General features: G+C 47.5%; 2 protein-coding genes across 8 annotated transcripts in view; one reads left to right on the forward strand and one right to left on the reverse strand.

Moving 5' to 3' along the window:
* Positions 1–8034, forward strand: part of dclk2a (doublecortin-like kinase 2a) — a 31338-nt gene extending 23304 nt beyond the window's left edge. For both annotated transcript variants that reach the window (XM_076033143.1, XM_076033150.1), the window contains exons 9-17: positions 270–327; positions 444–563; positions 652–798; positions 874–1007; positions 1157–1234; positions 1713–1809; positions 2600–2680; positions 3207–3317; positions 5489–8034. In XM_076033143.1, coding sequence (XP_075889258.1) covers positions 270–327; positions 444–563; positions 652–798; positions 874–1007; positions 1157–1234; positions 1713–1809; positions 2600–2680; positions 3207–3317; positions 5489–6259 — 1597 coding nt within the window. In that variant the 3' untranslated portion in view covers positions 6260–8034. The remainder of the gene's footprint in view (positions 1–269; positions 328–443; positions 564–651; positions 799–873; positions 1008–1156; positions 1235–1712; positions 1810–2599; positions 2681–3206; positions 3318–5488) is intronic.
* Positions 8035–8126: 92 nt separating this feature from the next.
* The window catches only part of lrba (LPS-responsive vesicle trafficking, beach and anchor containing), a 170236-nt gene continuing 150873 nt past the window's right edge, over positions 8127–27489 (reverse strand). For 4 of the 6 annotated variants that reach the window (XM_076033123.1, XM_076033097.1, XM_076033106.1 and 1 more), the window contains exons 49-56: positions 25944–26136; positions 24685–24750; positions 22302–22457; positions 19313–19480; positions 15118–15216; positions 14794–14990; positions 9935–10086; positions 8127–9452 (exon numbers count right to left, since the gene is read on the reverse strand). In XM_076033123.1, coding sequence (XP_075889238.1) covers positions 9362–9452; positions 9935–10086; positions 14794–14990; positions 15118–15216; positions 19313–19480; positions 22302–22457; positions 24685–24750; positions 25944–26136 — 1122 coding nt within the window. In that variant the 3' untranslated portion in view covers positions 8127–9361. The remainder of the gene's footprint in view (positions 9453–9934; positions 10087–14793; positions 14991–15117; positions 15217–19312; positions 19481–22301; positions 22458–24684; positions 24751–25943; positions 26137–27489) is intronic. The other 2 variants (XM_076033131.1, XM_076033115.1) reach the window with 1 other exon arrangement.

The following is a 27489-nucleotide window of genomic DNA, read 5'->3' on the forward strand; positions in this document are numbered from 1 at the left end:
TTGACCCGTGTCCCACTCACACCAACAATTCATTCTCCAATTCCCGGCCAGTCAAACACCGATTCTGCTCCATTTGTGCACCTCGGCCCTCAGAAATACATAGCCCCGCCATAACTCAGTGAGAAGAACATTTTATCACCTGAGTAAGCTGAAAGTGCACCGCTCATTACCTCTCCGGAGCGCCGCTGCACTTCTCCACTCGCCACGGTTGCAGCGTCAGTAACGTTTTTATGGTCGCCTCTAATTGCTCCGTTTTTCTTTTTATCCAGGTCCACAGGCAAAGAGTTTGCGCTGAAGATCATCAACAAGGCCAAGTGTGTCGGAAAGGTCTCATCCTCGGCTCGCCTTTTTCCAACACTTTGACGCATTTGTACCGACTGAACGAAACGCAGCGTCTGACTATTAACATTAAACTGACGTCCCTGGGCGACCTGTGATTCCAGGAGCACCTGATCGAGAACGAGGTGTCAGTGCTGCGGCAGGTCAAACACCCCAACATCATCATGCTGATCGAGGAGGTGGACACGTCGTCCGAGCTCTACCTGGTCATGGAGCTGGTCAAGGTAGCGTTAATGTTGAAGAAGGTCGAGGGGGTACGAAATGTCTTTGTCAGTGGAACGTTGCAGTGAAAATCTACTACCGCTGGCGCAGGGCGGAGATCTGTTCGACGCCATCACCTCCTCGGCCAAATACACCGAGAGGGACGCCTCCATCATGGTGCACAACCTGGCCGGAGCTCTGAAGTACCTGCACAGCATCAACGTCGTCCACAGAGACATCAAGCCGGAGAACCTGCTGGTATTTATCGCCGCGCTTTGCACATTCCAAGCCGCAGCTCGCCGGGCTCTAACGCTCAGCCTCGCGCGCGTCCAGGTGTGCGAGTACCCAGACGGCACCAAGTCACTGAAGCTCGGCGACTTTGGTCTGGCCACAGTGGTGGAAGGACCGCTGTACACTGTGTGTGGAACTCCGACCTATGTGGCTCCAGAGATCATCGCAGAATCTGGGTGAGACATTCCACTGCTTTTGAAACGGCCGCTGCTGATGGAGAATCACAAACACTCTCAGGACAAACACCACTCGGCTCTCAGATTGTTTCTGCCTGGTTGAGTTTTTCAGAAATGCTTTTCTGCGTGTTTCTCCTGTGTGTCGACAGTTATGGTCTGAAGGTGGATATCTGGGCTGCAGGTGTCATCACATACATCCTGCTCTGTGGGTTCCCGCCCTTCAGAAGGTACCTGGCCTCCGTTCTCACCTCCGTGAAGGTCACGACTGACTGACAGAAACGATGCAACAAAAACTTGGAAGGTGTCTGGAGAAGCTGCACTCAAAGTGGACGGGGTCATGCTTTTGTTTTGCTGCTGTAGTTTTACTGATGTTGCCAGAAGCAGCCGCAGCAACAGCAACAGCAGAGTTTTCCTGTTGCTGTGAGTGACTTTAGGTGCACATCACCTTCATGCACTGCTTCCTGGTTCTGTCACAATTAGAAGGGAGCTGATTGGTTATTGAATGCCAACACTGACTCCAGATGGATGTGCAAAGATTTCATCAGATTTCATCAATCTCGGCGCTCCAGTTGCCTAGCAGAGGTTTTCCTGCATTGGTTGCATAATAACAGTGTGTGTAAGGTTCCTCTTCACTGACTGACTGACTGTGTGTCTGCCTGTCTGCCTGTCTGCCTGTCTGTCTGTCTGTCTGTCTGTCCTGCACAGTGAGAGCAACCTGCAGGAGGACCTGTTTGAACAAATCCTGCAGGGCAGACTGGACTTCCCCAGCCCGTTCTGGGACAACATCACTGACTCAGCCAAGGTATGGAGCGCTTGCTAACACACACACACACACACACACACACACACACACACCCTGACTCATGCTGTCTCTTTAAAGACCACTGTCCTGCTGCGGAGGCAGAAGCCTCCAACACCCTCCAAACACTGTGAATTAATGTCATGCACTGAGGAGACGACACACGCACACACACACACACACACACACACACCACCTAACTGCTTGTTACACCCACTGGAGCTGCAGAGGAGCCGCCACAGTTCAATTACAGGCCCCACAGAGTGACGGCGCTTTGCTAATGGTGCTGTTCAGTGTGCACGCAGGGGAAAAAACAGAAAGTTCTTGACATTGTGTGGCTGTAAAAAAAAGCGTTTCTGTACTTTTCGTACTGTGCCACGTTGACCACATCTCAAACACTTCCCGCTGAAGAAATAGATACTTCATGTGCGTAATGTGATGGAATAACTGTTTGACACTTCGGGACTTGTGTGATCCCTTTGGGGTTTTCTGCAAATCAAATTTGCAATCCCCCTTTTGAAGTTAAAGACGTGCTTTTATCGTCTCTGGCAGTGCATCGTTCGATTTGCTTTTCAGTGTTTCATCACATTTATTTCCAATGCGTTTCCTCAAGCTGCTATGCTTTACTTCCCCTGATCTTAAAGTGACTTTTTTTTTGGTCTTTTTGCTTTTCTGGTCTGTTTCCCTTAAAGTGACTGTAAAGTCAATCCAACGCTAGAAACGGTGTAAGAGGTTTTACCCTGCTGCTGTATATGAGAGGAGCTTGTGCTAAACGCTGCCGCTGTGGTTGCAGGAGCTGATTGGGAAGATGCTGCAGGTCGACTCTGAGGCTCGATACACAGCGCAGGACATCCTGTCACACCCCTGGGTCACGGTAACTTCTTGATTTGTGTTTGCACACAGACCTGCTCAATGACTTTTGCACATTTGTGTTCCCACTTTAAAGGTCCCATATTACAATTATCTTTCTTTAAATAATCTTATTTTTAATCGCAGACTCCATCGATTAAAAATAAACGTTGATTTTTTTTTTTTTTTTAAACTGAATTAGCCTTTTGTTTACAGCTTCCTGCAGAAAGTGATGCTCTGTTGTAACTGCGGCATGTTTGGAAGGAGACAAAAACCAGATTGCTTGTAAATGGTCTCAATAGGAAGAACAATGGTCGAACAATGTTCTTCCTATGGAAGAACAGACTCCCGGCTGGCGGTGGTGTCACTGACCTGGGAGAGGTATCAGTGCTCTTTGTGACATCACAAGGGGCTAGTTGCAGAATAATTTTTCAAGCACACAGCATAAGAAGTAACAGATGGATTTTCCTAGTCTGAGACCTTAAAAATGGGAATACAATGTGTTTCATGGGCTTTTTTTCCTGATGGCTTGTGTGTCTGTGTGTGTGTAGGATGAGATCTCGGGGGACAACATGAAGATGGAGGTCACAGGTAAACTGCAGACGCACTTCAACACCGCAGCCAAGCACAGCAACACCACGGCCGGTGTGTCCGTCATCATGGTGAGGACTCAAACAGCAGCATCGCATCTTTTCTCTTGTCCCTCGGCTGTGTATCTTCCTCCGAGCCAACGCCGCACATTCACCTCATAAGAACCACCACCATCCAGGATGCAGACATGGCTTTTAAGTGTCAGTGGTAGCGTGAACATGTCGGGGGGGGCGTTTCCAAACACCCACCGCAGGGTGCCGACCCAGACGCAGACGGCCAAGCCGCCGTACAAATCTGGTGTTGACTCCGACTTGGACGCTCGTCCAGTGAGACGTAAAAGACGAGTTCGGAACAAATTGGGCCGCGGCCGACAGGTCAGACAGGACTCAGGGGATCAGCCAGGGCATCACTCCCATCACTTCCCCTGGTCCACTTTGACTTCCACCCTCCTCTTCCTCCTCCTCCGCCTCCTGCTCCTCCCATCAGGTCACTCCACCCACCCAGCAGCCCGCCTCCCGCCGGTCCGTCCCACATGGGAGCAGGAAATGGGGGAAGGACGGTGATGAATTTGATTTGATCTCTGCCGCCTCATGTTTTGCTGTAAATCTCATTTGGCAGTTTGAGGTGTAAGCAGCGGACCAGCCTCTTCCTCCTCCTCCTCCTCCTCCTCCTCTTCATCTACATCCTCTTCCTCCCCCTCTTTCTCACTCCTCCCCTCACGCCTGACCCAGGACCACAGGGGATGCCTGGAGCTCAGAGCTGGGTACACATTTCATACCACTCCCACCCCCTCCGCTGACTGCCCCGCTTCCTTCCCGGCCGTCATTAACTCCCCCCCTTGCATTCCCGCCTGTTGTCTTCCTTCCTGTTTCTCTCCTGGCCTTCTTCTTCCTCCTCTCCAGCTGCAACAACTGTTTGCACTAACCTCTCACTGGTCCGACATCTATCCCTCGTGGCCTGTAAACTTGCACTTCTTCTCACCTTGTTGTTATATATATATATATCACAATGGTTGTGTAGATGTTTGAACGAGTCTCCTTTGAGTGTTTATATTGCCGATTTTTCTCTTTTTAAATATCTATATCGTTTAGGACGCGCCAAACGAACAATCTGACTCGTTGCACAACAGCAACAGTGTTAATCTCTTAAGGTCCTCTATTGCCATCTTGTGGTCGAAACCAGGTAGTGCAACGCAGCGAGCGTTTGTTTTCTTGCCTTTGGAAAAAGTTTACTCACGCGTTTTACATTAATCTGCATATTGATAAATGTTACTTTCAGCCTCAAGGAAAATGAAAGAAAAAATTCTGTACGTAGTTTAGCACGAGTGAAACACTGAAAAGTGGAGAATGTAATGCCCGCTTTAAGACCTTTGCCGTGTAAAATCTAGCAACGTCTAACCAAACGTGAGCGCCTCTTGGCATATAGACCTGCCCCCTTGTGGGAATATGAGTAAATGACAACGCACTTCTACTATGCATGAGGGGACATTTTGTGTCACATATTGGACCTTTAAACTAGATGGAAGTCTGATTGATTGATTGATTGATTGATTGATGGACAAATATTTTCTTTAGAAAAAAAAAACTGACTAACTTGCATGCAAGTCCTTTTTGCATTGAATCACAGGACCACTGCAATCTAGCGCATCATGTGGAAAAACAAGACCGTGTCTGTGTTATAAATCATGGGCAGGAAGAGTGTTTGTTCCAACTCAGACCTCTTCAGTGTAAAGTGCAGATTGACTCTTTGAGTTTTGGGTGGGAACGCCTGCCTGCCTGCCTGCCCGTCGTCATTGTTGCTGTGTTGACTTCATTTTTATTTGTGTTGTGACGCTGTGAGTAAGACCAGTCTCTGTCCCTCTTTGCTTCCTCCCTCTCCCTGGCTTGCGCCCCCTCTGATTTAGCTCCACGGCCATGGTATGTACTAACACGGGCGGCTACGCCTCGTCCGTCCTGCCCCTAGAGTTGCCAATGAGGGAGCGCCTCAGTCGGCCGGCGTGCACGTGGAAAAGCTCTCATCACCCTTTTTATTTTCCCTGCACGTGGCTCAGACAGACGCTCTGGCTCCTCGGTGTGCTTTTGCTTTGTCCGTGTCGTTCGTCCTCATTCATCGTGTCCGTCTTCACGGGCTTCCTCCATCTCGTGCGTCGTCCGCTGAAAACGCAAGATGTTGTCTGGGACCTGATCTCAGGCGCAGCTGGTGGACGTCTGCAGGAGCTAACGGCTGCTTTTCTGTCTTAAAGAACACGGCTCTCGATAAAGGGACGCTGCAGCTGACCTCCCGTCGCCGCCCCGCACCGGTAGGAAGACGAGCCGCTCCTCCTCCTCCTCCTCTTCACCTTCCCCAAGCCAAACCCAGACGGCCGTCGTGCACCAAAGAGCCAAAGTCGACCGCAGCTGCCCGACCGCCACCCGCCGAGGCCTCCAGGACGGCGGCGGCCGCCTCCTCCACCTCCGACGCTCCGTCATGTCCACCCGACACTGACGTCCCTCCTGCTCCCGCTGGGTCGCATCCTTCCTCACCCGTGGCTGAAACCTCCCCCCCTGAGGGGAAACCCTCGTCGCCTGCTTCCTGTCCTCCCTCCTCGTCCTCCACCAAACCAGCTGATCTCCACCCATCCTCCGTCGAACCACTTCCTCCTCCTTCTCCAGGTTCCCCGGTCCAGGTTGCTTCTCCTTCAGATTCTCCCACCAAACCACTTCCTCCCTCTCCAACCAACCCATATCCTCCTCTGCCTCCTCCTTCTTCTCCTCCTCCAACCAAACCGGCCTCTTTGTCTCTCCATCCCCCCACCGAACCACCTGCACCATCTCAATCCTCTCCTGCCGAGTCAGCTCCTCCGTCCCCTCCGGCCAGACAAGAACATCCTCCTTCCCCTGCCCTCTCCCTCCCCCACCCGGCCCTGTTCCCCTCCCCTCCCTCCACCCCTCCTCGATCCATGAGCCCGTCCTCCCCCGCCGGCCCCCCACCTCCCCGCCATCTACCTGCTGAACCGCTCATTGGGAGTATTTGAGTTCTGCTTGCCGAGACATGCGACGACCCCCCCCCGCCGACCCGACCCCCACCCACCATCTCCAGTAGCCGTAGGCTGACCCAGTGACTGCACTGTCCGTAGGTTTCTCCTTCCGTTTCCTCCACAAAGCCGACGTGGGAAGAAGGTGTTCCGAGTGCGTTGATTGTATATGTTTGTATGAAGGATGCTGAGAGGTTCTCACTGTAAAGACTACTGTAAAGGCTCCCTCTGTTAGTCATTAGTACAATGCCTCATGATAATGTGAATCCCTCGTTTTATTTATTATTCTGCTCCGGCTGCGTGCAGCTCCTTCTGTAAATGGGCACCGCAGACGACCGTTTTAGAAGCAGCTCGAGCAGAGAGACGGCAGCACGTCTAGAACCCAGCGACCGCAGCGCAAGCTAAGACACCGAGCCCAGTTTCCTGTCCTGTAACTTAGCTTCTGTAGTAGGACCTGACCAGGTCTCCCTCTAGTGCCACCACATACTAGCACAGCGGACAACGACGTTCTGGTAGTTGTCGATGCACAAGGTGAAGGGAACTGGTTTGTGCAAATGACCTTTTCTGAATCGACGCTAAAATGGAAGCAATGCACTGAGTTGAAAGATGTTCCTTGAGTAACTTTAAAGGTCCCATGTGGTGCAAGATTCACTTTGCTCAAACAATATGCGTCTCCAACCTGTCAGCATAATGGGAAAAGTCCATAACTTACTTCTATTGCTTGCTTGACTTTTAAATAAGTGTGTCAAACCGCCGCACAGCACCGCTGTCCTCTTCGGCCCTTCCAAGCCTGTGGACGTTGCAGTAAAGCATCGGTTTGAGCAGGAAGAGAAAATGAAACACTGGGCTAAAAAATGCTGAATTTAAAAGCTCTGGAAAGTTTTTCAGCTTAGTAATGAAGAGAAGCCGCTTCACTGGTTTCCAAAAGTGGAAGAAAAATCTGAAAAATGGTGAAACCTTGAAAGAACAGTGGGACCTTGAAATGTTTACCTCATGGACTCCCCGTATTTTTCTTCTTTTTTTTTTTTTTACTACATTCTTCTTTGCTTTGCGGCTGTTCAAACCAAAATACATGCAGTTAAACTGGCTGGAATCATTCAGTATGAACATGAGGGACCTGAGTCATCCAGCCGAAACTTGAAGGTTTGTTTTAAAAGTGTGCTTATGTTGAGTGTGAGAAGTTGTGGCTCTCAGTGTTTGAACTACTGTAAATGAAAACACAATGATCAAATATCCAATAAAATAATAATAAAGCAGAATCGACTACACTTACCAGCCGAGGGTCGTATGAAACGATTCCTCGCAGCAGTGAATGAACGTCATGTGTGAGGTTTGTGCCTGAGCGCCAGCTAGCAGCTCAAAGCTCTGCGATGCCTTCATCCAACCCAGCTTGGCCGAGAACCAGGGCTCCAGTTTCCCTACGAATAAGTTTCATGTAATCTGCTCATGTTTGTGCCCCACAGCTACAATGTAGAGTCTTAACCTCTTCCGGGCTGCATGCACCATTCCTTCCCTCACTTCTTGTACTCAGAAAATAGTTTTAAAAAAAACACCAAAAACCAGTTGGTAGGGCCGTAGATTCTTCTCACCTGTATCCCGTGAAGGTAGATTTCCATCGGCGGGTTCTTTGATCATTGGACAAGGTTGGATGTTGCGAAATGGGAATCTCTCCCTTGACTGAATGAACAGTTTTTAATGAAACTGAAAACAGTGGTTTTGCCCTGAGATCCTGTTTTGAACGATGCACAGCAAAGACAATAAAAACCCACAAAAGACCCAGAGGGTGAGCGTGTGGCTCCTTTGTGTTCCTGAACGTGTCGGCCACTAGAGGGGGCCGTGCAAACCCAAGTAAGACCAGCGCGAGGAGTTCAAGTTATAAAATTCAAATTTATTGTCAGATCTCGGCACACAAAACACTCCACAAAAAAAAGATTGCAAAAAAATCTGATATTTTTCATAACTGGATATTCAAAACCACGTCAAAGCGCAAAATTTAAAGGAATGTTTCCTCAAAATCAAAGACACAGAGGGACAATTTTTAACCAAGCAGAATTTTCCTCATTGCCATTTAGTGCTAAATCTAATCAGAACCATTCAGCCAGAGATGGAGACTGCTGGCCACTATTCTACAGTCCTCCTCTGCTTGGCTTTCAGCTGCTCTCCGCTCAGGGATCAGAAGACTTCAAAGATGCTACACACTGGTTTCGGCTCCAGCTTAGATGGAACTCCAACAGGGTTGATTGATGTGTTAATGAAAAAAGATGCAAAAGCAAAATCCTTGACATGGTTTTTCCTGACATCCCGCTCGGCGTTAAGCTCATGTCAACCCAGGGTGGAAGCAGACTGGAATTTTTTTCGTAGTTTTTTTTTTTTTTTTTTTTTCCAAAGGATGAAGCAATAAGTCTGTGCTGTTTTACATGAGGAGTGAGCCGTGCACAGAGGTGCACGTCTCTCAGCCAGCAAAGAGGCCCAGAGGGGAATGTAAGATTTTAAATATGGAAGATTACATTTAAACAGAATATATAGATACTTATATATGCATATTCCCTCTTTGTTTATCCTTCAATCACATTTTGTCAGTTCAACAAAGGCTTCATACAGACTGGTCGTGCTAAGACGGCAGAAAGCTCCGTAAGACAGTTTGATAATTATTCCCCACAGACATGGATACAGAGAGAGAGAGAGAGAAAGAAAAACACGAGTCACTCACCCTAAAGTACACAAATATTTGGATTCTTAAAGTTGAAAGATAAAGAAAAAAAGTTGCCTCTAGCTCCCCTGTGAATCCCATGTTTCCCCCCAGAGGAGATGAAAATAGATTCTTACAGCTAAAAATAGACTTTCTTTGAATGGTATATTAACACAACCCCCACCCAGTGATTCATATGAAAGGTTTTATTTCTATCTGATCTACAAAATATAGCAATGCCCTTTTTAAAAATAGTATTTTACTATAAGAGGACAGATTGTTTGCTTTCTTCCGTTTGTGATACATTCAGGATATAGATAGAATAGTGCTCTTGATAAAGGTTTAAATAGTGTGGAGCCTGTCTGTTCTCCAGCTCCGTCAGTCACACTGCTGCTGCTGCTGTAGCTGTCGGCTCAGTAGCGCGTCTGGTACTCGTGGTGCCACCTGTTGAAGTCATTGTAGAAGAGCACGATGCTGCCAGACGCCATGCCAGTGATGATGCACCTGAGCAGAGAGGGAACAACAGGGAAACTCTGAGTTCAATCCAGAGGATGAGACAAATAGTTATATGCAGAGAGAATAAGTGGCTCCATGAAAAACAACAACTGATATGAACACATACATATGTATAGCAATAGCTATATATATTTCATTATATGGATTTTCTTAACTTAAATATTCAGATTAAAATCATCTTATGTCAACAGTCATCCAAAAAAGGAGGAGTTCACTCAAAAATACACAGGCTCCATCAATGTTTCTAAGTAATTGCAACCTACACTATATGTTTATATTGCAGTATTGTTGCATAATCCCAATTCATTAATGGACATAGATTGGTGCCATCAACATTTTGATACTCTCACCACAATGTTGTGCTGTCCAGCACTTCTCAAAGTGTTGAAAAATACAGAAAAAAAGAAAACAAACAAACCAGTGTCAAACACCGGTCTGTTCTGCTAGAGGCCTGAGGTCGAGGTCGATACCTTTGGTCATGTGACATGGCCATGGAGCGGATTCCCGCGTCGCAGCCGGGGTAGGTGAAGAGCCGCTTGAGGTCGTGGACCTGCCAGACAGACACCACGCCTCCGTCGCCGCCCGTCAGCATGTACTGACCGTCCCGACTCAGGAGCATCGCCTGCACAAGAGGAGGAGCAAACTGGGTTAGGAAAGTGGAAAGTGATTGGACGCCATCTTAGGTCTGTTGTAGCCAGCTAACAAGCAGCAGAGCAACCAGATTTATACTGGCAGGTTAACAGCAGCAGGGGGCTTCACTGAGTGACACTACAAAAGCTCCGGCTGCTCCCCATCCCACTGATTCAAACCACGAGTCACTGGTTCGAAACAGGAAGGGGATTTTTCTGTGTGAAAAAAGTGAAAGATCAACAAAACAAGGACTTTGTTTTTCTCTCTTTCTGAAATGAGGGATTTTTGGGCTGGACCACCATAGAAAAACTGACTGATTCATTCATTCACAGCTCATTCTTGTTGGGTGGGTGAGCCGAGCTGAAACAAGTAACCAGAGCTGTTGCCTCTCCCAACTGACTAATAAAGCCATCCACTTCACATTTTTATAATAAGTGTAGTTACAATTGCAGTCGCACAATGGTGACATGCTGCCTGGTCCCTTCTTTGCAGCTAGCTAGCTAGCTGCAAAGAAGACCGTCAGCTAGCTAGCTGACGGTCGCTTCGACTCGCTGATAGAGACGAGGAGTCGTGACTCACGAGTCAGTGCAAAGTCTCTCGAGTCGAATGACTCAATCAGGACTCGCACATCATCAGTTGGCTCCCTTCGCTATTCCACACCTCTGGCAGAAAGCTGAGCTGGAACAACATGAGCCGCCTCCCGTCGGGACTGCTGATCTCTTAGTCAGGATGAAGCCGTGACGACATGTGATCCGACCAAAAGCACCCAAGTCGCGCCGCCGCCGCCATCCACACACACACACACACACACACACACACACACACACACACACACACACACACACACACACACACACACACACACACACAAAAACACACACACACACACACAACCCGACTCGCTACAGAGCCGGGCTCCCCACAGCGGACCCGCATTTTGATTTACGCGTCTCATCTGCTTTTCCCGGCAAACTGTAAGAGCCGGGCGAGCCTCCCGGGAGCCTGACCAGCACAAATCAGCCCAGAGTTTGCTGCTGGTCCAGGGCCCCTATTGCAGCGACGCAGCACGAGTGTTGAATCAGTGCAGCTCACATTAGGGGAGGAAAAGGAAACCGGCCACATGTTTTGTTTTTTTGTACAACACATAAAAAAATAGCAGTTGTTTTTGTGAGTGGACACTCCTGATTAGCTTGACAACAGCCATCACGATCATTTTTTAGCCAATCGTGATCCATTTCCCCAAGAGCAGCACAGCAAAGTTGTTGGTTTGGTTTTAGAGAAAGATAAAGAAGGACGAAGCGTTGCACGTCGAGAATTTTCCAACATCACTGTGGCAACGGGTAAATATTTAGTGGAGCCTCTCATGTGCTTTAGTCAAAGTCGACTCTCGACTGTCAATCATTTCCTTTGGTAAATGTTAAATATAGTAACTGGCTGCTCTTCGCTGTGTTTGATCACAATGAACTTGGTCTGACTGCACTGTTGATACTGCGTCAGTGTTTTTTAGGACATTCATTCCTAAAACAAGAAGTGGACTTTGCTCAAAACAAGGTCAAAAAGTCAAAAAGTGAGCACGCATGACAAATGTTAAAATTAGAGATGCCAATAGATTAATAAATAAAATAAATATTCATCTCTGACTTTAGTTAACTGTGATTAATCCCATTTTGATGTGTATGTTTAAAATTCTGTTATTTTGCATTTCAAGACAATTTTTAAGTGTAGATAAATTAATTTGATTCTGATTGGCCAAATAGATCATGTGAGTTACAAAGGCCTGATGTGAAGTGACACTACTGCGCACGCTATATGGGCCCATTAATGCAGAAGTCAAAAACTTTTTCAGCATATGCGCTGGATGAGCAGCTCCATTGAAATGAATGGGCCGCCATCTTGGACTCTGGGGGCCTGTTAGCAGGATGCAGCGTCGAAACACAGCACTATGGCTTGAGGACCCAACTACGGGTGTACGGGAGGGACAAAAAGGCTTGCGATTAAAATGCGATTAAAATAAATTAGTGCATCATGCGTTGTAGTTAATCGCGGTAGTGCTGACAGCCTTTGTTAAAATACTCACTGGGATTTTCTCAGTATGAATGTGAACAAAATGACTTTGTAAAGCAAGTAAAAGTGCTAAATGAAAAGCAGACTTCCAGGGAAAACACCAGTGTCCGGGGCCGTGCTGCAGTGGCTGTTCTACTATCAATGTACCTGTGTGTGCGTGTATGTGTCTGTGTGTGTGTGTGTAGCACGCTAATGGAGTGCGTGACCTCGCTGCAGCCCAGCAGGAGGCGGCAGAGGCAGCCCGGTGCGTCAGCCGGGGCGGGTCGGAGGCTGCCGGCAGACGTGATAAATCACGACTCTGCCACCGGGCGCTCCGACAAGATGGCCGACGCCTCGGCGGGAGCCAAGATGGCGATGGCGGCTCACATGACTCGGCGAGCGAGGGGGGAGGAGGGGGAAGTGGAAGGACTCTGGCAGAGAACACGTACGCTTTTAATGCCCGTATTTCCTACTGGGTGGTGGGTGCACGAGGGGGCTGGGGACTTGAATTTACGGCGCCGTTACACCGAGCGAGAGGGAAACACCGTCGTGGCCGTAACACCGCCTGAATTATACGGCTCCTTAAAAGAGCCTAATCCATCCAGCATGGCGTCCGTCGCTACACCTGGCCGCTCGGCCAGTAGGGGGGGCCGACCGGGTGGCCGTTAGCCTGTCACCCAACCTCTAACTGGAGACTCTAATAAATCCAGAGTGCAAACATTCCCCTCGGCCAGCAGCGCCTCGCTGCGTGAATGCAGCCGGCCAGGACAAACACTTATTTATCCCGGGGTCCCGCTGTGCCGAGGGTCCGAGGGGCCGCGGAGATTGATTCTGGTACGTACACTGAGTGCACTAAACGCAGTCTGAGAGCAGGGGGCAGCGAGGGCAGAGAGCCGGGGAGGGGGCTGGAGACTCTCAGAGCTGCGGCCCGAGATGTTAGGACTTCCCTAATGCCGTCTGACACAGCTGGAATTTACAGCGGCTGAAGGAGAAGCTGGAAAAAAAAAAAGAAGGAAAAAAAACCATGGCCAGACGTCTGCGCCGTTCCCAAGTTACAGTTTCACTGCTTTGCAAGGGATTCTGGGAACTCGGGGCCAGCGAATTAATAAGTAATGAGATTCTCATAAAGACGCAAAAGTCGGAATCCAGCATTTTACAAGCTGAACACCAGAAGGCTTTTTTTTTTTTTTTCTTCCCAGTGACGCTAATAGTGTCCATCAACGTCTCCACTGCGCCCTCATTAATCAGCCTTCGCAGAGGAAGGAGTCCAAGCGGGCCAAGCAGGTTGGGGAGCCTGGGCAGGGGAGGAGAGGAGAGGAGAGGAGAGGAGAGGAGAGGAGAGGAGAGGGGAGGGGAGAGGAGGAGAGGAGAGGAGAGGAGAGGAGAGGAGAGGAGAGGAGAGGAGGAGAGGAGAGGAGAGGAGAGGAGAGGAGAAAGGAGAGAGAGGAGAGGAGAAAGGAGAGAGGAGAGGAGGAGATGAGGAGAGGAGGGGAGGAGAGGAGAGAGGAGGGGAGGAGAGGAGAGAGGAGAGGGGAGAGGAGAGGAGAGAGGAGAGGAGGAGATGAGGAGAGGAGAGGTGGAGAGGAGAGAGGAGAGGAGAGGAGGAGAGGAGAGGAGAGAGGAGAGGAGGAGATGAGGAGAGGAGGAGAGGATAGAGGAGAGGAGGAGAGGAGAGGAGAGGAGGAGAGGAGAGGAGAGGAGGAGATGAGGAGAGGAGGAGAGGAGGAGAGGAGGAGAGGAGGAGAGGAGAGGAGAGGAGAGAGGAGAGGAGGAGATGAGGAGAGGAGGAGAGGAGGAGAGGATAGAGGAGAGAGGAGAGAGGAGAGGAGGAGAGGAGGAGAGGAGAGGAGGAGAGGAGAGGGTCTCTTAATAGGAACCAGGCCCCTCTGCTGGAGCGGACCAACATTTCCCAGGCCGAGGCGGAAACAAAGAGGTCGGGGGGTGGGGTGGGGTGGGGGGGTTTGAAGGCAGTAGCTGCCATCTAGTGTGTCACCACCAGGGAGGAAACGTGGGAAACGAGGGCGAAGGGGGGGAGTTGGCGTGCCGAGGCGACCAGCCGCTCCTCCGGAATGTTCTCCAGCCATTAGAAGCAGCGTTTCCTCCTTCCGCTGCGTGTGAAAGAGAATTACACAGATGTGACGCTACCACCCCCCCACCCCAGGGGGCAGCATGACCCCCGACACTGATCTCAAACAGCACCAGAGCCTTTAATCAGCCGCTTCTGACGGAGTGCAGGAGCCATGCATGCATCATAAGAACTGGATACCGGAGCGGCAATATGGCGACAAGCCGAGTTTTCCCAGTGGCCACTCGAGATACTGCAGCAAAGAAAATCCCATGGGCCCAAAAAGCATTTTCCTCATAGACTGCAATAGAAAAATAAACGTCACAACGTCGTACGTGCTGCGTCCTGACATGTATGTCAGTAACGTTCTCCAGAATCGTTCTGATTGGCCAAATAGATCATGTGAGTTACAGAGGCATGATGGGAAGTGACACTACTGCACATTGCTCTATGGGCCCATTAATACGAACGAGCAACTCCATTGAAATGAATGGGCGGCCATCTTGGGCTCTGGGGTCCTGGCAGCAACACAGGTGCTGGTGGGTGCTCGTTGATTCTTTTTTGGGGTTGTTTTGTTTTTTCTTCCTTTACCTTGATGCTGTCCTCCACCTCCACGTGTCTCAGCAGCTTGCCGTTGACGCTGAAGAGGCAGAAGTGGCCCTTGTCGTAGTAGATCATGCAGTTCCCCTCCGTGGGCGACTGGATGAGACGGGGACGCGCGCAGCCCTCGGGACCCTCCAGGGTGCTCAGCAGGTCCCCGTTCATGGAGTGGATCAGACAGGGCCCCTCTGGACAAACATCGCATCACAGTGTCGAGTGAAGCTGGCAGATTCTCAGCGCTTTTGTCGTCAAATCAAGAGGTGTTTTTTTTGTATGTTTTGTTCTGTTTGTTGGACATCGCTGATGAATGTTTACCTTTGCAGCCGCTGATGACCAGACCCAACTCGGCGCAGACACTGGCGCAGGTCACCTCGCAGTCATGGCCTGTTAAAATGGCCCGTGGTGTGGTGAAACCTGCAGAGACAGAACAGGCGTTGATTTTTGAAGTGTACCACTGATAGTTGGCCACTGGAGGGAGTGCAAGGCCAACCAAATTCCACTGGAGAGCCGACGTTGCAAGCCTTGTTCTGATCATCTCGGACCGCCAGGAGACATTGTATTTTATTTTTTTTTAGCCCTGTGTTTACAGCCGTCACACAGAAACTTTCAGCCTCGTCGTGCTGAAAACTGATCCGTCTTGTTGGAGCTTCCACGTGTTTGGAAGGGGATACAAACAAGGCGGCCACAACGTGGTGAGAGGTTCCACCTGCAGCTTGTCACTAATGAGGGAGAGGTGTCGGAGCCCTTTGTGACATCACAAGTTCTGTCATATAGGGGTAGTTTGACAGGTTGGTGACACTTTTTACAATTAAAACACTTTGGAAATTTTAAATGGTATTACCCAGGACTTAAAGAAAATATAATATGCTTATAATGAGCAACAAATTAAGGGTTGATTTGTGACTCAGATGCACCAAACTCTGCTGCAGATTCATAAACTTCCAGGCGCTGGCTACCCTTGGCCGCTCCCCACGTCTGAAACCTTCACCTCCCGACTGCCTTCACGGGATCCAGATGGTTTTCTGCTGCGGACAGCTCCATACCAATTTCTGTTTTGATTCGGGCTGTCAGTGCGAGCGACAAAATAAAATCACCTTCCATTTCAGTCAGACTGACCTGGAGTCTGGACGTTGCTGCGCTGCGGCGACGTTTTCAACAAGTGCAGACAGAATGATTGCAGGCGGAGGCTCCGTCCAAACATTTTGTCATAGTATAAAAGCGTTGGATGGACGACGGCGTGTAAATAAAGACAGCTGCAGTGCGAAATAGGGATTGCGCAGGTCAGTGTGTGTGTGTGTGTGTGTGTGTGTGTGTGTGTGTGTGTGTGTGTGTGTGCATGCGCACAGCGGAGTGTGGCAGCGCTGGAATGTTCGGCAAAGGTCAGGGACAACTTGTTGTCTGCACTTGATTCATGTTTGACAGTTTGATGTTATAATGTCTTCAGAAATATTTAGACGTCGAAGCAAACAGCTGCAGGGCAACATCTTCAATATTCTTCAAAAGTGTCCTATTGTTTGTTAAACTGTGGTGATGAGAGCAGCTTTGTTTCTTTCTTCATTACTCATTATCTTTAGTTCAGTAATGGGGGGGAAAAATGAAAGGCCCCATATTGTGCCCATTTTCACGTCTTTATTTTTCATCCTGGACTCCAGTAGAAGAGCCTCACATGACTGTGTTTCTAAAAAAAACATCAACTCCAAAACCACATATTTAGCCCTCAGTTTACAACCTCCCACAAAATTGCTCAATTTTAGCTTCCTGCTAACACTAATGCTTTGCTGGACCTTCCACATGTCTGGAAGGAGGCAGAATAATGGTGGTTGTCAGAGGATGGAACAAACATCCAGCTGGGGGCGTAATTACAAACCTGGGAGGTGAGTCAGTGAAAAAACAGTTTTCCTTGTGACATCACAAAGGGCTGATTTTCAAGAAGAGTCTGCTTCAGTGCTCTTATAATGAAATGATATTATGACTGTGTACTTTGCTTATTATGGGACCTTTAAAACCAGGTGCTTCTTCGTCTCTTCTAGCACTTAATACGTAGCATCTTAGCGGCTGTCTGCTAACCATACTGCTAACCATCCTTAAAGTAATTTCCCCTTGGGGATGAATAAAGCCCTCATTCTGGTATTGCTCACCGACCTCTCTTCATAGTTTATTGGAGACTGTCCTCCGATGATTATTAAATCAACTCAACTATTGAATTTCTCAACAAAATATACAGAAGATGCGTCTATCTGAATAAAAACAGTAAAAAGCCAGGACATCTGACTTACTTCCTTTTAACTTCTCTCTCTTAACATCTTCATCCCATTAAGTTCACTGATTATCGGAGTGAGTGACACCGACGGTAATTTGAACCGCAAGCCGGAGGATTAAAGCCTGTTGCCACATCTTGTACCGAGGAGATCAATAAAGCTGATATATTGGTGTATCAGTTACCGTCTACCTGCCATTTGGTTTAAATTAGCATCCAAACTGACTCCAGTGACATAACGAGTTTGTAAAAGTCTGTACCTTTACTTCTACACAGGTAGCAAAGTCTTTGTGGCGAGTCTTTAGCAGAGGAAACCAAAGGTGGAAATAAAGTATTGTTTTAAATGGTAACTTGATTTTCACGTGAGAAGAAAACTTGGTGTTTATGACAATACAACTTGATTAATACACAGTGGCTGGTGTATTCACCTGAACTCAACCTTAAACACCGGCTGCTATTTTACAATTGAAAAAAAAAACAAAACAACTGTTGTATTGAGCACTTTTTTTTCTTTCTTTTTTTTAAATGGATTAAATAAACTATAAGGAAGTATCATTTCTACTTTTTTCAGATCATAGTTAGAGTCTTCGCCTTCTTTGACCAGTAGATGGCAGTGTTGCCTGACAGATCCATGCGCTGCTAAACCAGGCAACATTTCCGCAGGCTGAAAAGTCGACAAGGATCACGCTTACATTTAGGTGTTACTCATTCGGTGACATCTGCGTCAAAATTGTGTCGCGTGTGGGATTTTCGCTGCACAATAGGCACGCAACAAAATGTGCGTACACTCATGACGCATGCCGGAGTGCAGTGTTTTGGTTTAGAAGCGTGCTCCTGCTGTTGGTAGACTGTTGCTAGTGTTTTGTGTGCGTTTCGCCTCCTGCGGGCTGGAGCAATGGAGCGTCACACTGTTTTAGCGAGGGGTGCGGCTGGCGACTGCTGCGTCTGTCGCTGCAGCTGCACCGAGCAGAACAACATCACGCTGTAACGTTTGGCAGAGAACAACTTCAGGAATAAATCAAAACAATAAGGACTGCGTTGCTAGAATATGGGTTGAAATAGTGATGTTTCTATATATGAAAAAGTGCTGTACGTGTTGACTTGTGCGGAGGCAGAAGGCCTGCAGTTAAATGAAAAGAAACGCTGATGCGACACAAAAAAAGAAAACACGGCCCATTCCAGTAAAAACCAGGCCATTCGTCAAAAAGGACAAAATGGGATATGAAGTTCGGGACAAATATGGAAAAACATTATTTCCTGTTTTTTAAACTGACAAATGTCTTGTGAGGTCGTTTATTACATTATCTTGCGGGGATAATATATGTATATATATATATGTATATATATATATGTATGTATATATATATGTATGTATATGTATATATGTATATATATATATATATATATATATATATATATATATATATATATATATATATATATATATATATATATATATATATATATATATATATACATACAGTATATATATATATTTTTAAAAAATTCTTTATACGAAAAGTTCAAATCCGAGTGACTGAGGTCAGTGAAAAACAAACCATCTGTGCCGCGACCGCTTATTAAGCAAATCACAATTTGTCATAAATTTCATCCTATTTGTAATGGATCACTTAACAGCATGTAGTCCAGAGTAAGCTGACCAAATTAGCACAGAGACAGCTACGGGTAGCACAGTGTGTGTGTGTGTGTGTGTGTGTGTGCGTCTGCGTCTGCGTGCGTGTGTGTGTGTGTGCGTCTGCGTCTGCGTGCGTGTGTGTGTGTGTGCGTCTGTGTGCGTGCATGTGCGCGCCGTGCTTTGATCATGGCTAATACCATATGTTATGCTAACGCCGGGGAGGCCCAGTGACATTTTTCACTTTTATCGAGCGGCGTGACCCCGCGACCCTGCGGATGGAGGTGAACTTTCATGTGCCGGCCGACGACCCCCAACATCACAGTTAACGTCTCCGGGCGGCCCTGACTTTCTCTTGCATTAAAGACACATTCCCTCTCTCTCACTCACACACACAAACGGAATCTCAAAGACATTATCAAAGTGTGCTGCCGGTGCGGCGGCGCTGCGAAACCCAATCTGTACGCAGGAGGCCCGGTGCGTCCAGGTCAGACACAGCGAGTTGTTACTTCACGGAGTGAGGCTGTAAATCACCAGTCACCACTGTCTGCGGAGTGTGTGTGTGTGTGTATGTGTGTGTGTGTGTGTGTGTGTGTGTGTGTGTGTGTCGGCCTACTCACTGGCCGGACTCTCTCCGATGCTGTTGTGCTTGCCGTTCCAGTACCACAGCAGCAGGGTGGCGTCCCGGGAGCCCGACAGGACGTAGCAGTCGCCGCCGATGTAGGACTCGGAGCGAGCCAGACAAGTCACCACGTCGCGGTGGCCGAACACGATCTGGGTCAGCTTGCCTGCAGGAGCGCGACAGACGTTCACACACACAGACACGTAAACACACTTGTTAGCAACAAGAAAATCTACATTAAAAAAAGAAATGCCATGTGTGTCTCATTTTTTTTTTTTTAAATATCACATTTGAGCTAAATTGGTCTGTAACTGCATGAAGTTTGATCCTAACAGCGTTTCAAGAGTTTGAATCCAATGGGAGCTAAGACGTTTTCTTTTGTTTGTTGATCCTCTGTCTGCTTGGCTGCTAATTCCACACATGATCAGTGCCACTGATTCCGAGCAATAATAAATATGTGCTTCAGCTGTGCGGGCGTGCATGTGCGCGCGTGTGTGTGTGTGTGTGTACTCCGTCTAATTGCTGTCAGATTTCCAGACCACAGCTCCACCGTCTGGCCGTTCAATACACTCATTACGCTCCTCTTTGCGTGACCTCTGACAGTCAAGCAGCGGATCGCTGTTGGCAACACGTGACGTTTCGCTGGATGGTCTAAACGGCCGTCGCTGGGCTAATTGAGCTGTAGGCCGCCCGGAAAAGACGAGGCTTGTTATTAAACGGGGCGGGTCGCCGACTTGGACTTCCAAAAGAGAAACAGAGACATCGGAGATGTGAAATGTTTGACGTCTTTATAAACACTGTGAGCAACTTGTGATGGCTGCAGCGGTGATGGCTACCATGCGAGTCGTGCAGAACACACACACACTCCACCGGGCGCTCGCTCACACTCACACACACGCATGCACACAGACGGGTAAATCAAATAGGATGCGAGTGCACGCAGCCGTACGAAGCTGTGTGTTTGTTGCACATGTACCAATCAGGCCTTGTAATTGATAACCGTCCCCCCCCATCCACCCGGAGACCCCCAGTTCTTGGACCTGGGGGCTTCAGGGACCTCGGTGGCAGCTGTTGAGCATATGCGATTAAAGTGTGTTCACGTTCCACTCGCGCGGCCCTGATGGCAGACGCACAATGAAGCCATCTCAGTCCCTCCCTCCTCCCGCCGCCTCTGCAGACACAGAGGTCCCGCGACTGCAGAAATTGAGTCTGGACCGTCGTGTCGACAAGCGCAGGACTCTGAATGAGGCGGCAGGGGAGAGCAGAGGAGCTGAGAGCAGCAATGGAGCTGGAGACACTTTCATTTAGGACCCCTGACCCCGTGGCGAGTGTGTGTGTGTGTGTGTGTGTGTGTGTGTGTGTGTGTGTGTGTGTGTGTGTGTGTGTGTGCGTGTGCGTGTGCGTTTCCAAGGAGATGCTGAAACGCAACAGGCCTCCCCTGGATTATTTTCATGAGTAATTCTGATTATTTATTTATTTATTTTTAGGAGGGTTTTGGGGTGTCAGTTTTTCTTGAATTATTCAAAAGGCCTTAAAATGTAATCATCTAAATTACAATTTTAATTAGATTTTCTAGGTTGTAAAAATGGTAAATTCAGAATGGAAAAGAAAAAAAAAACAATTGGACATTGAAAAAAGAACTCAATCAACTCTCATGCTAAATGCAAAATAATATTTTGATTTTTAATGGCAAGTAACTAAAATAATTATTGAAATAATACCAAAATAGATGTGTGAAGCAGTAAAAGTGATGAACATTGTGTTGAACATATTCAACACAACTGTAAAAAGGTTGCAGTGAATCTAAAGATAGACTTTTTTATTTTATATATGAAAATAAAATAAGAAAATAAAAATATATTATTTACATATATTTCCCAAAAACTTAAGAATAAATAAATAATTTGCATTTTAACTAAATAATTGAGACACGAGTCTCAGGTGAACAGTTCAAACTCATTCATGAGTAAAAATGCAAAATTAAAACAGTAAAACCATTCTGCTTGCACAGCTGTTGGACAGCGGAGGTGAATAAAACATGTGTAGGTCACAATAACAGACAGCTCAGAGGGAGGTGTTGATGCTGGAGGTCACGAGGCTGCTGCCTGCAGTGAACAACACAACTACACAATACAATAATGCTCGACGAAGAAACGCTTCTTGACCTTCAGAGCTACACTGGCAGTGTGGCTCGAAATGAAAATATGTGCCCAGAGGGTGGCGCTAGAGGAGAGGCCATGGGGCCAGACAGACGCTTCCAATCCTGCTGCTCTTAAACAGCATGAATGCATTTAACACATTTAATGGCAATCCGAATATTTTCCTGCGAGACGTCTCCAGTTCAGCGCGGAGTCGGTTTTGGGCTCGGCCGAGAAAATGCGGAACGCTTTTATTAGCGTGTCAACATTACAAGGGCTTCATTATTATATGTTTGGGTTCTATGATTGAATTGTCGTGTGTCACGCGAGGCCTCGCTGTGAGGAATCCAATCACGTTCCAACCCGCAGACTGAACAGTGAGCTGTGTACAAATGTACACAACCATTATGTATAAAATCTGATCGCTGCAACCAGGAACAGTTGCGCATTTGCCGGCCATATGTCGCTCCGAGCCGGCGGACCAAATCTCAATGACGTGACTTCAGCAATTGCATTGAGTTTTCTGTTTGTTGTTGAGAGTCGTAAAAAACATCAAAGCGGAGATCTGCTGTTGGAGTTAAGTGGCATAAAATGTTTGGCGTGTCACGACCTGGAAAAAAAATAAAATCATAAAAAGTTCACCGTAATTACACGGTGATATACAGCGGGAGAGCGACTTCCTTATTATGACAAGTTAAATTTGCAATAAATTCAATTTATTGCTAATGGACAGGGGTAAGGAAAACGCACCGCGGTGTATTTTTCAAAAATAAATGTTTTGAAAAGTTCCAACTCAACAGCTTTAATGAATGCTTTCTTATACATCAGAAGTCTGGGTTGCGATCGTACCCGAGTCGGTGGAGTAAACCCGGAAGCTCTTGTCCCAAAAGCCGCACAGGAGGATGAATCGATTGTCGGCCGTGATGACGAAGCACTGCGAGCTGATCTGGATGCTTTGATCCAGCAGGTCTGGGATCTGACGGCGGTGGCTGCCCACGCTGGAGGCTGGAGAGGAGAGAGAAAAAACGGAGAGCATTTTTCTTCAGATCCAAAGCAGGGATAATAAAAAATCAGTGCGCCGGCCGAGTCTTCAAAGAACAGGCACCCCGATGCGCCTCCACTTCAGGTTCGATCGGGAAGATTTGTGAGAGAATACATAAAACATCCCGGAGGTTAAGTTTACGGGATTTCACATTTTCCGTGAGAGTGTAAGAGGCCTCCGAGCCTGAGTAATGATGGAGGGCGCGCAGCCCTGACAAAGTATGCACGCCGCTCCGCTTGGAACACACACGGCCCGGCCGGCGCGAGCAGCGGTCGCAGGCAAAGCAAATTTATCGACATTCTCCTTTCCGTTAAGTGGGATTTTTTTTCCCTCTCTCTCTTCGGAAGAGATACGTCCCCGCGTGAACTATTCAGATTTTTTTTTTTTCATCTTGCCGGGTTAACACACTTGAAAAACAGGTGTCGAGGGCGGCCTTGTCTAACACGCCATGTGAGAAAGTCCAGCCTACCTGACTGCGGCTAATATTTCAACCCATTTTTAACATTTCCCAAAGCCGTAGTTGGCTCGACGCTCATCCTCAATTTACTGTGTTTAAGCAGCAGACGCCTCCCGGAATGCAAACAGTGCAAATATATTACTGACAAGCACAGAAAAATCCTCTCCGCCTCCCCTGAAATGCACGCACATACACACACACACAGGCGAGTGGGAGAGTGTATCCTTTGGTGCATTATTTATGCTTTGGGATGACAAAACGTGAGACCGCGGAACGGGGTGTGTGTGTGTGTGTGTGTGTGTGTGTGTGTGTGTGTGTGTGTCGGGGGGGTAACAAACTAACGATAAAGCAAAAAAAACAAAAAAACAACAAAACAAAAAAAGTGTGGATTATTTTTCAAAGGATGAGATTTTTTTTGGCGCCTGCAAAGTTTGCTTTTCGGTGACGGACAACTCGCTCCCACTGTGAAGCTCTGGGTGACTGGCAGTGTTTGTGTAAAGAGTGATGCTGAGACAAACTGAAGATAAAGGCAAAAATACAGGACAGAGCCCTGGTTGCTTTCAGATGAGAGACTGATAATAAACATGTATATAAATAAATAAATTATAAATACATATATATGTATGTATGTGTATATATATGCATATGTGTATACATATATAAACACACATATATACATGTATATGTATGTATGTGTATATATATGCATATGTGTATACATATATAAACACACATATATACATATATATATACATACATACATACATATATGTGTGTGTTTATATATATATGTATATATATATATATATATATAAACACACACACATATATACATATATGTATGTGTGTATATAGATATATATATATGTATATGTATATACATATATATATATATATATATATACACACGTATATATATATATATATATATATATATGTATATGTATATATATACATATATAAATATATACATTCCCACACACACACACACACACACACACACACACACACACACACACACACACACACACACACACACACACACACAAGTGTATATAAAGAAATGTGCAGCAGACATGGCGTGGTAGGAAGACACAGAGTGACCTCGGCGGTCTGGGAGAGGAGCAGCCGCAGACGGCGTGCGTGAGACAGTGCGAGGCTGCAGGGAGGCGGCGACAGCGAGGCGGCTGGCTGGCTCTCCTCCTGGCCGCGTCCCCCATACATCACGGTGGCCGCGGCTGCTCCTCTCCCGCTCATCAACAAGTTGTGAAGGATGAGAGGCGCCCATATTGTCCTGACAGCCGTCGGCGGCGCGTTCTCAATCACACATTATTACCGCATTCATATTCATTCCCACTGACACGCGTCCTTTCCCTCCGCTCAAATTAAAGCAAAGAGGATGCAGTGGGGGAGGGGTGAGGGGGAGGGAGGAGGAGGACGGGGGGAGGGGGAAGGTTGATGATGAAATGCCGGGCCGGGCCACAGCTCATTGCATTCCAATTTGCATGCAAATGGTTTGGTGTGAGCGCAGGGCCTATATCACCAGGAGTGAACCGAGGCTGAGACACAACCGCCATCGAGCCGGAGAGCGACCGAGTGAGGCCGTGAGTCACCAGGATTCACACACGCATCCTCACAGATGGAAAATGAATGATGATTTCATGCACGCGCGACGCACAAGAGCGCATCTACAGCACGCCGAGCTCGTTTCCCGGTGAGGAGTGTCAGCGTACCTATCAGAGGGTCGATTTCCACAGGAAGTTGGTACTGCTGGTCCTGCACCGCTGAGCTCTGATGACCTGACAGAGGAGAAGAAGACAGATTGGATTAATATTGTAATGGCGCGGCCTTGCGGAGGAGACGCCGGCTTTCGGCTCACTGTAGCGGCGGCAAAATTACGTCCGTGAAAGTCACACCGGCCCTCCTCCCGGGAGTCGTCCCGAAAAACTAGAGAGCAATTATGTCACGACACCTGCAGGTCGGACAGGATGGTCGCAGCTTGATGTTCACACATGACTTTTGATCTGCTGTCAAATATTGGTTCAATCATTTGAAACGGGGACATGGAGGAGTCAGAGTTTAGGAAGAAGAGTGAAATGACACAGAAATATCATACCACTACCTGCTGTATATTGTTACCCAGCTCCAGTATATAGTGCTTGTTTTGAATAAGACAACTACTAATTATAAAGATCAGGGATTCATATTTTTGCTGTGTATAGAATTTTTTTTAATTCATTAAATTGAATAGATTTTAATAAAAACTAAAGATGAAAAATGGCCCTTTTTATTTTAAATTGTGGGTGTGTAGAGATATTTATTCAAAAAACATGTTTTAGAACTTTTAAGTTAATTCAGTTGAACTGATGTACCTTTAGTTTTTCGTATTATCATTTCTTCTTATTTTGACCATTTTCCCTCAGTGACCTGAATCCCTTCGCGCACACGCACACGCACACGCACACGCACACGCACACGCACCCCCATCTCAAACCGTCACACGAGTATCCAATCAAGCGTCCCCGCGGCTCGCCGAAACCAATTAGCTTAATCAGCTGCTCTGCCTCTCTGCCGCTCCGCCAACGAGCTCTTCAAGCGGCCCGAGATCAGAGATATCAAATTTAATGTTTCCTGGAGGGGCGGCGGGGACGGACAGTGAGTAAATAAGGTCCCGCGGAGTGAGCGGCTGATGTATGGGGGTGGACGTGAGACCTAACGCCGGCCGCTGCACGTGTCACATCTGATCGGCCCGCTGCTCGGCAGACACCGTCGCCCGTCTCCCAAATCAACGTCCATCCCGACGAGAGCAGACGGCTCCGAGTGTCGGCTCACGCCACAGGGAGGGGGATGGAATATGACACCGGTCCCACGGTGGATATTTTTAACCTACCTCGACTTTTTTTTTTATATCTGCAGAGTCGCAGGCAAAGCTGCTTTTTTGTGTTGAAAGAACAAGAAGATGTTAAAAAAAAAAAAAAAATCGTGGACGCACCTGACAGGCCGTGCCACTTGTTGACTGCAAACAGGCGGTTGGCCGTGACGGTGATGATGGCGGGTGACGTCAGGCCCGGCTGGGTGTAGGCCGCCACGTGAGTGACGGGTGAGTTGGAGGGAAACTTCAGCACCATGATGACGTCCTGCTGCATCTGCTCGGTGAACATCAGGGGCGTCTGCAGGAGAAGATACTGTTCAGGACCCCCCCGGAACAAGGCAGCGGCGGAGCAGCGGAGGGAAGACCCGAGGAGGAGCAGCAGCAGCAGCAGCAGCAGCAGGAGGAGGAGGAGGAGAAGCAGCAACAGCAGGATGATCAGCAGGAGGAGCAGCAGGAGGAACAGCAGTAGAAGGAGGAGCAGCAGTAGAAGGAGCAGGAGCAGCAGCAGCAGCAGGATGATCAACAGGAGGAGCAGCAGTAGGAGGAGAAGTAGCAGCAGCAGTAGAAGGAACAGGAGCAGCAGCAGGAGGAGCAGCAGGAGGAGCAGCAGGGTGAGGAGGCCGGTGGTGTTATTAATGGCAGAGCAGAAGGAGAAAGGAGAGAAGACAGAGCGCAGAGAGGAAGTTTAAGGGTTTGAGACGGACGTAGGAGGATCAAGAGTTCAGCAGCAGGTTATTGAAAAGAAAGCGGTTGAAACAAAGACGCGACAGCGGAGGGAAATGGAAAGAATCTCGACGAGGAAGAGCAGCGTCAGTGTTTTTTGGCGGCCACAAGGTGCGATTCCAGCCTGGGCCTTGTTTTGTTTTCTGTCTCTGGTTGGGAGTGCGTGCTGGCAGTGACGAGTCGGTGACATCACGACCAGCTCTGCTCTGAGAGTGCAGAGGACAGACTCGGATAAAGGAAGTGGGAAGGAAGAGACGTCTGGAGTTCGACTGTTTTAAACTGGAAATTTGGTGGACCGTTAATCTGTTAATGGGGAAGAAGGAAGCGGTTTATCTTAACACGGTAACTACAACTTTTAAAACAAAATCTAAATACATTTTATTATAATTTGAAACTAGGCCTTCAAAATGATGTCTATTATTAGTCTATAATATGTATTAAAGGTCCTATATTTTATATATTTTTTTTGATCATAGATCATATTTTATTTTTTAAAGAAACAGAACACAATACTTAGCCCTGTGTTTAAAACCTGCAATAATCTGTTTTAGCTTCAAGCAAAAACTGATATTTTGTTCTACATGTTTTGGAAGGAGAGTCCATGAGTGAATATCAGTGTCCATTAGGGCATCACAAAGGACTGATGTCCACAACTGTTTGTTTTAACACACTTTGTGCAAGAAGTGAAAGAAGCAAAGGATGGATTTTTCTCGGCAGGATATAAACATACACGGTTTTTAAAACAGTGGAAAAAATCATTTGCAGGTTACATTTTGCACGTCATCAAATTCAGTCAAGCGATCAAGTAATTTAGCATGTAATTATTCTGTGACCTTTATCTTCATGATTTATTGGTCTTTTAATTTTTACAAGAGACAGACTAAAAGCACCTATTTTGAATCTATTTCTAAGAGGAACCAAGGTTCAAAACAGGCATTCATAC

Source organism: Nelusetta ayraudi, unplaced genomic scaffold (assembly GCF_046127955.1).
Source record: "Nelusetta ayraudi isolate G7.1 ecotype Tasmania unplaced genomic scaffold, CSIRO-AGI_Nayr_v1 ptg000004l, whole genome shotgun sequence".
Lineage (NCBI taxonomy): Eukaryota > Metazoa > Chordata > Actinopteri > Tetraodontiformes > Monacanthidae > Nelusetta > Nelusetta ayraudi.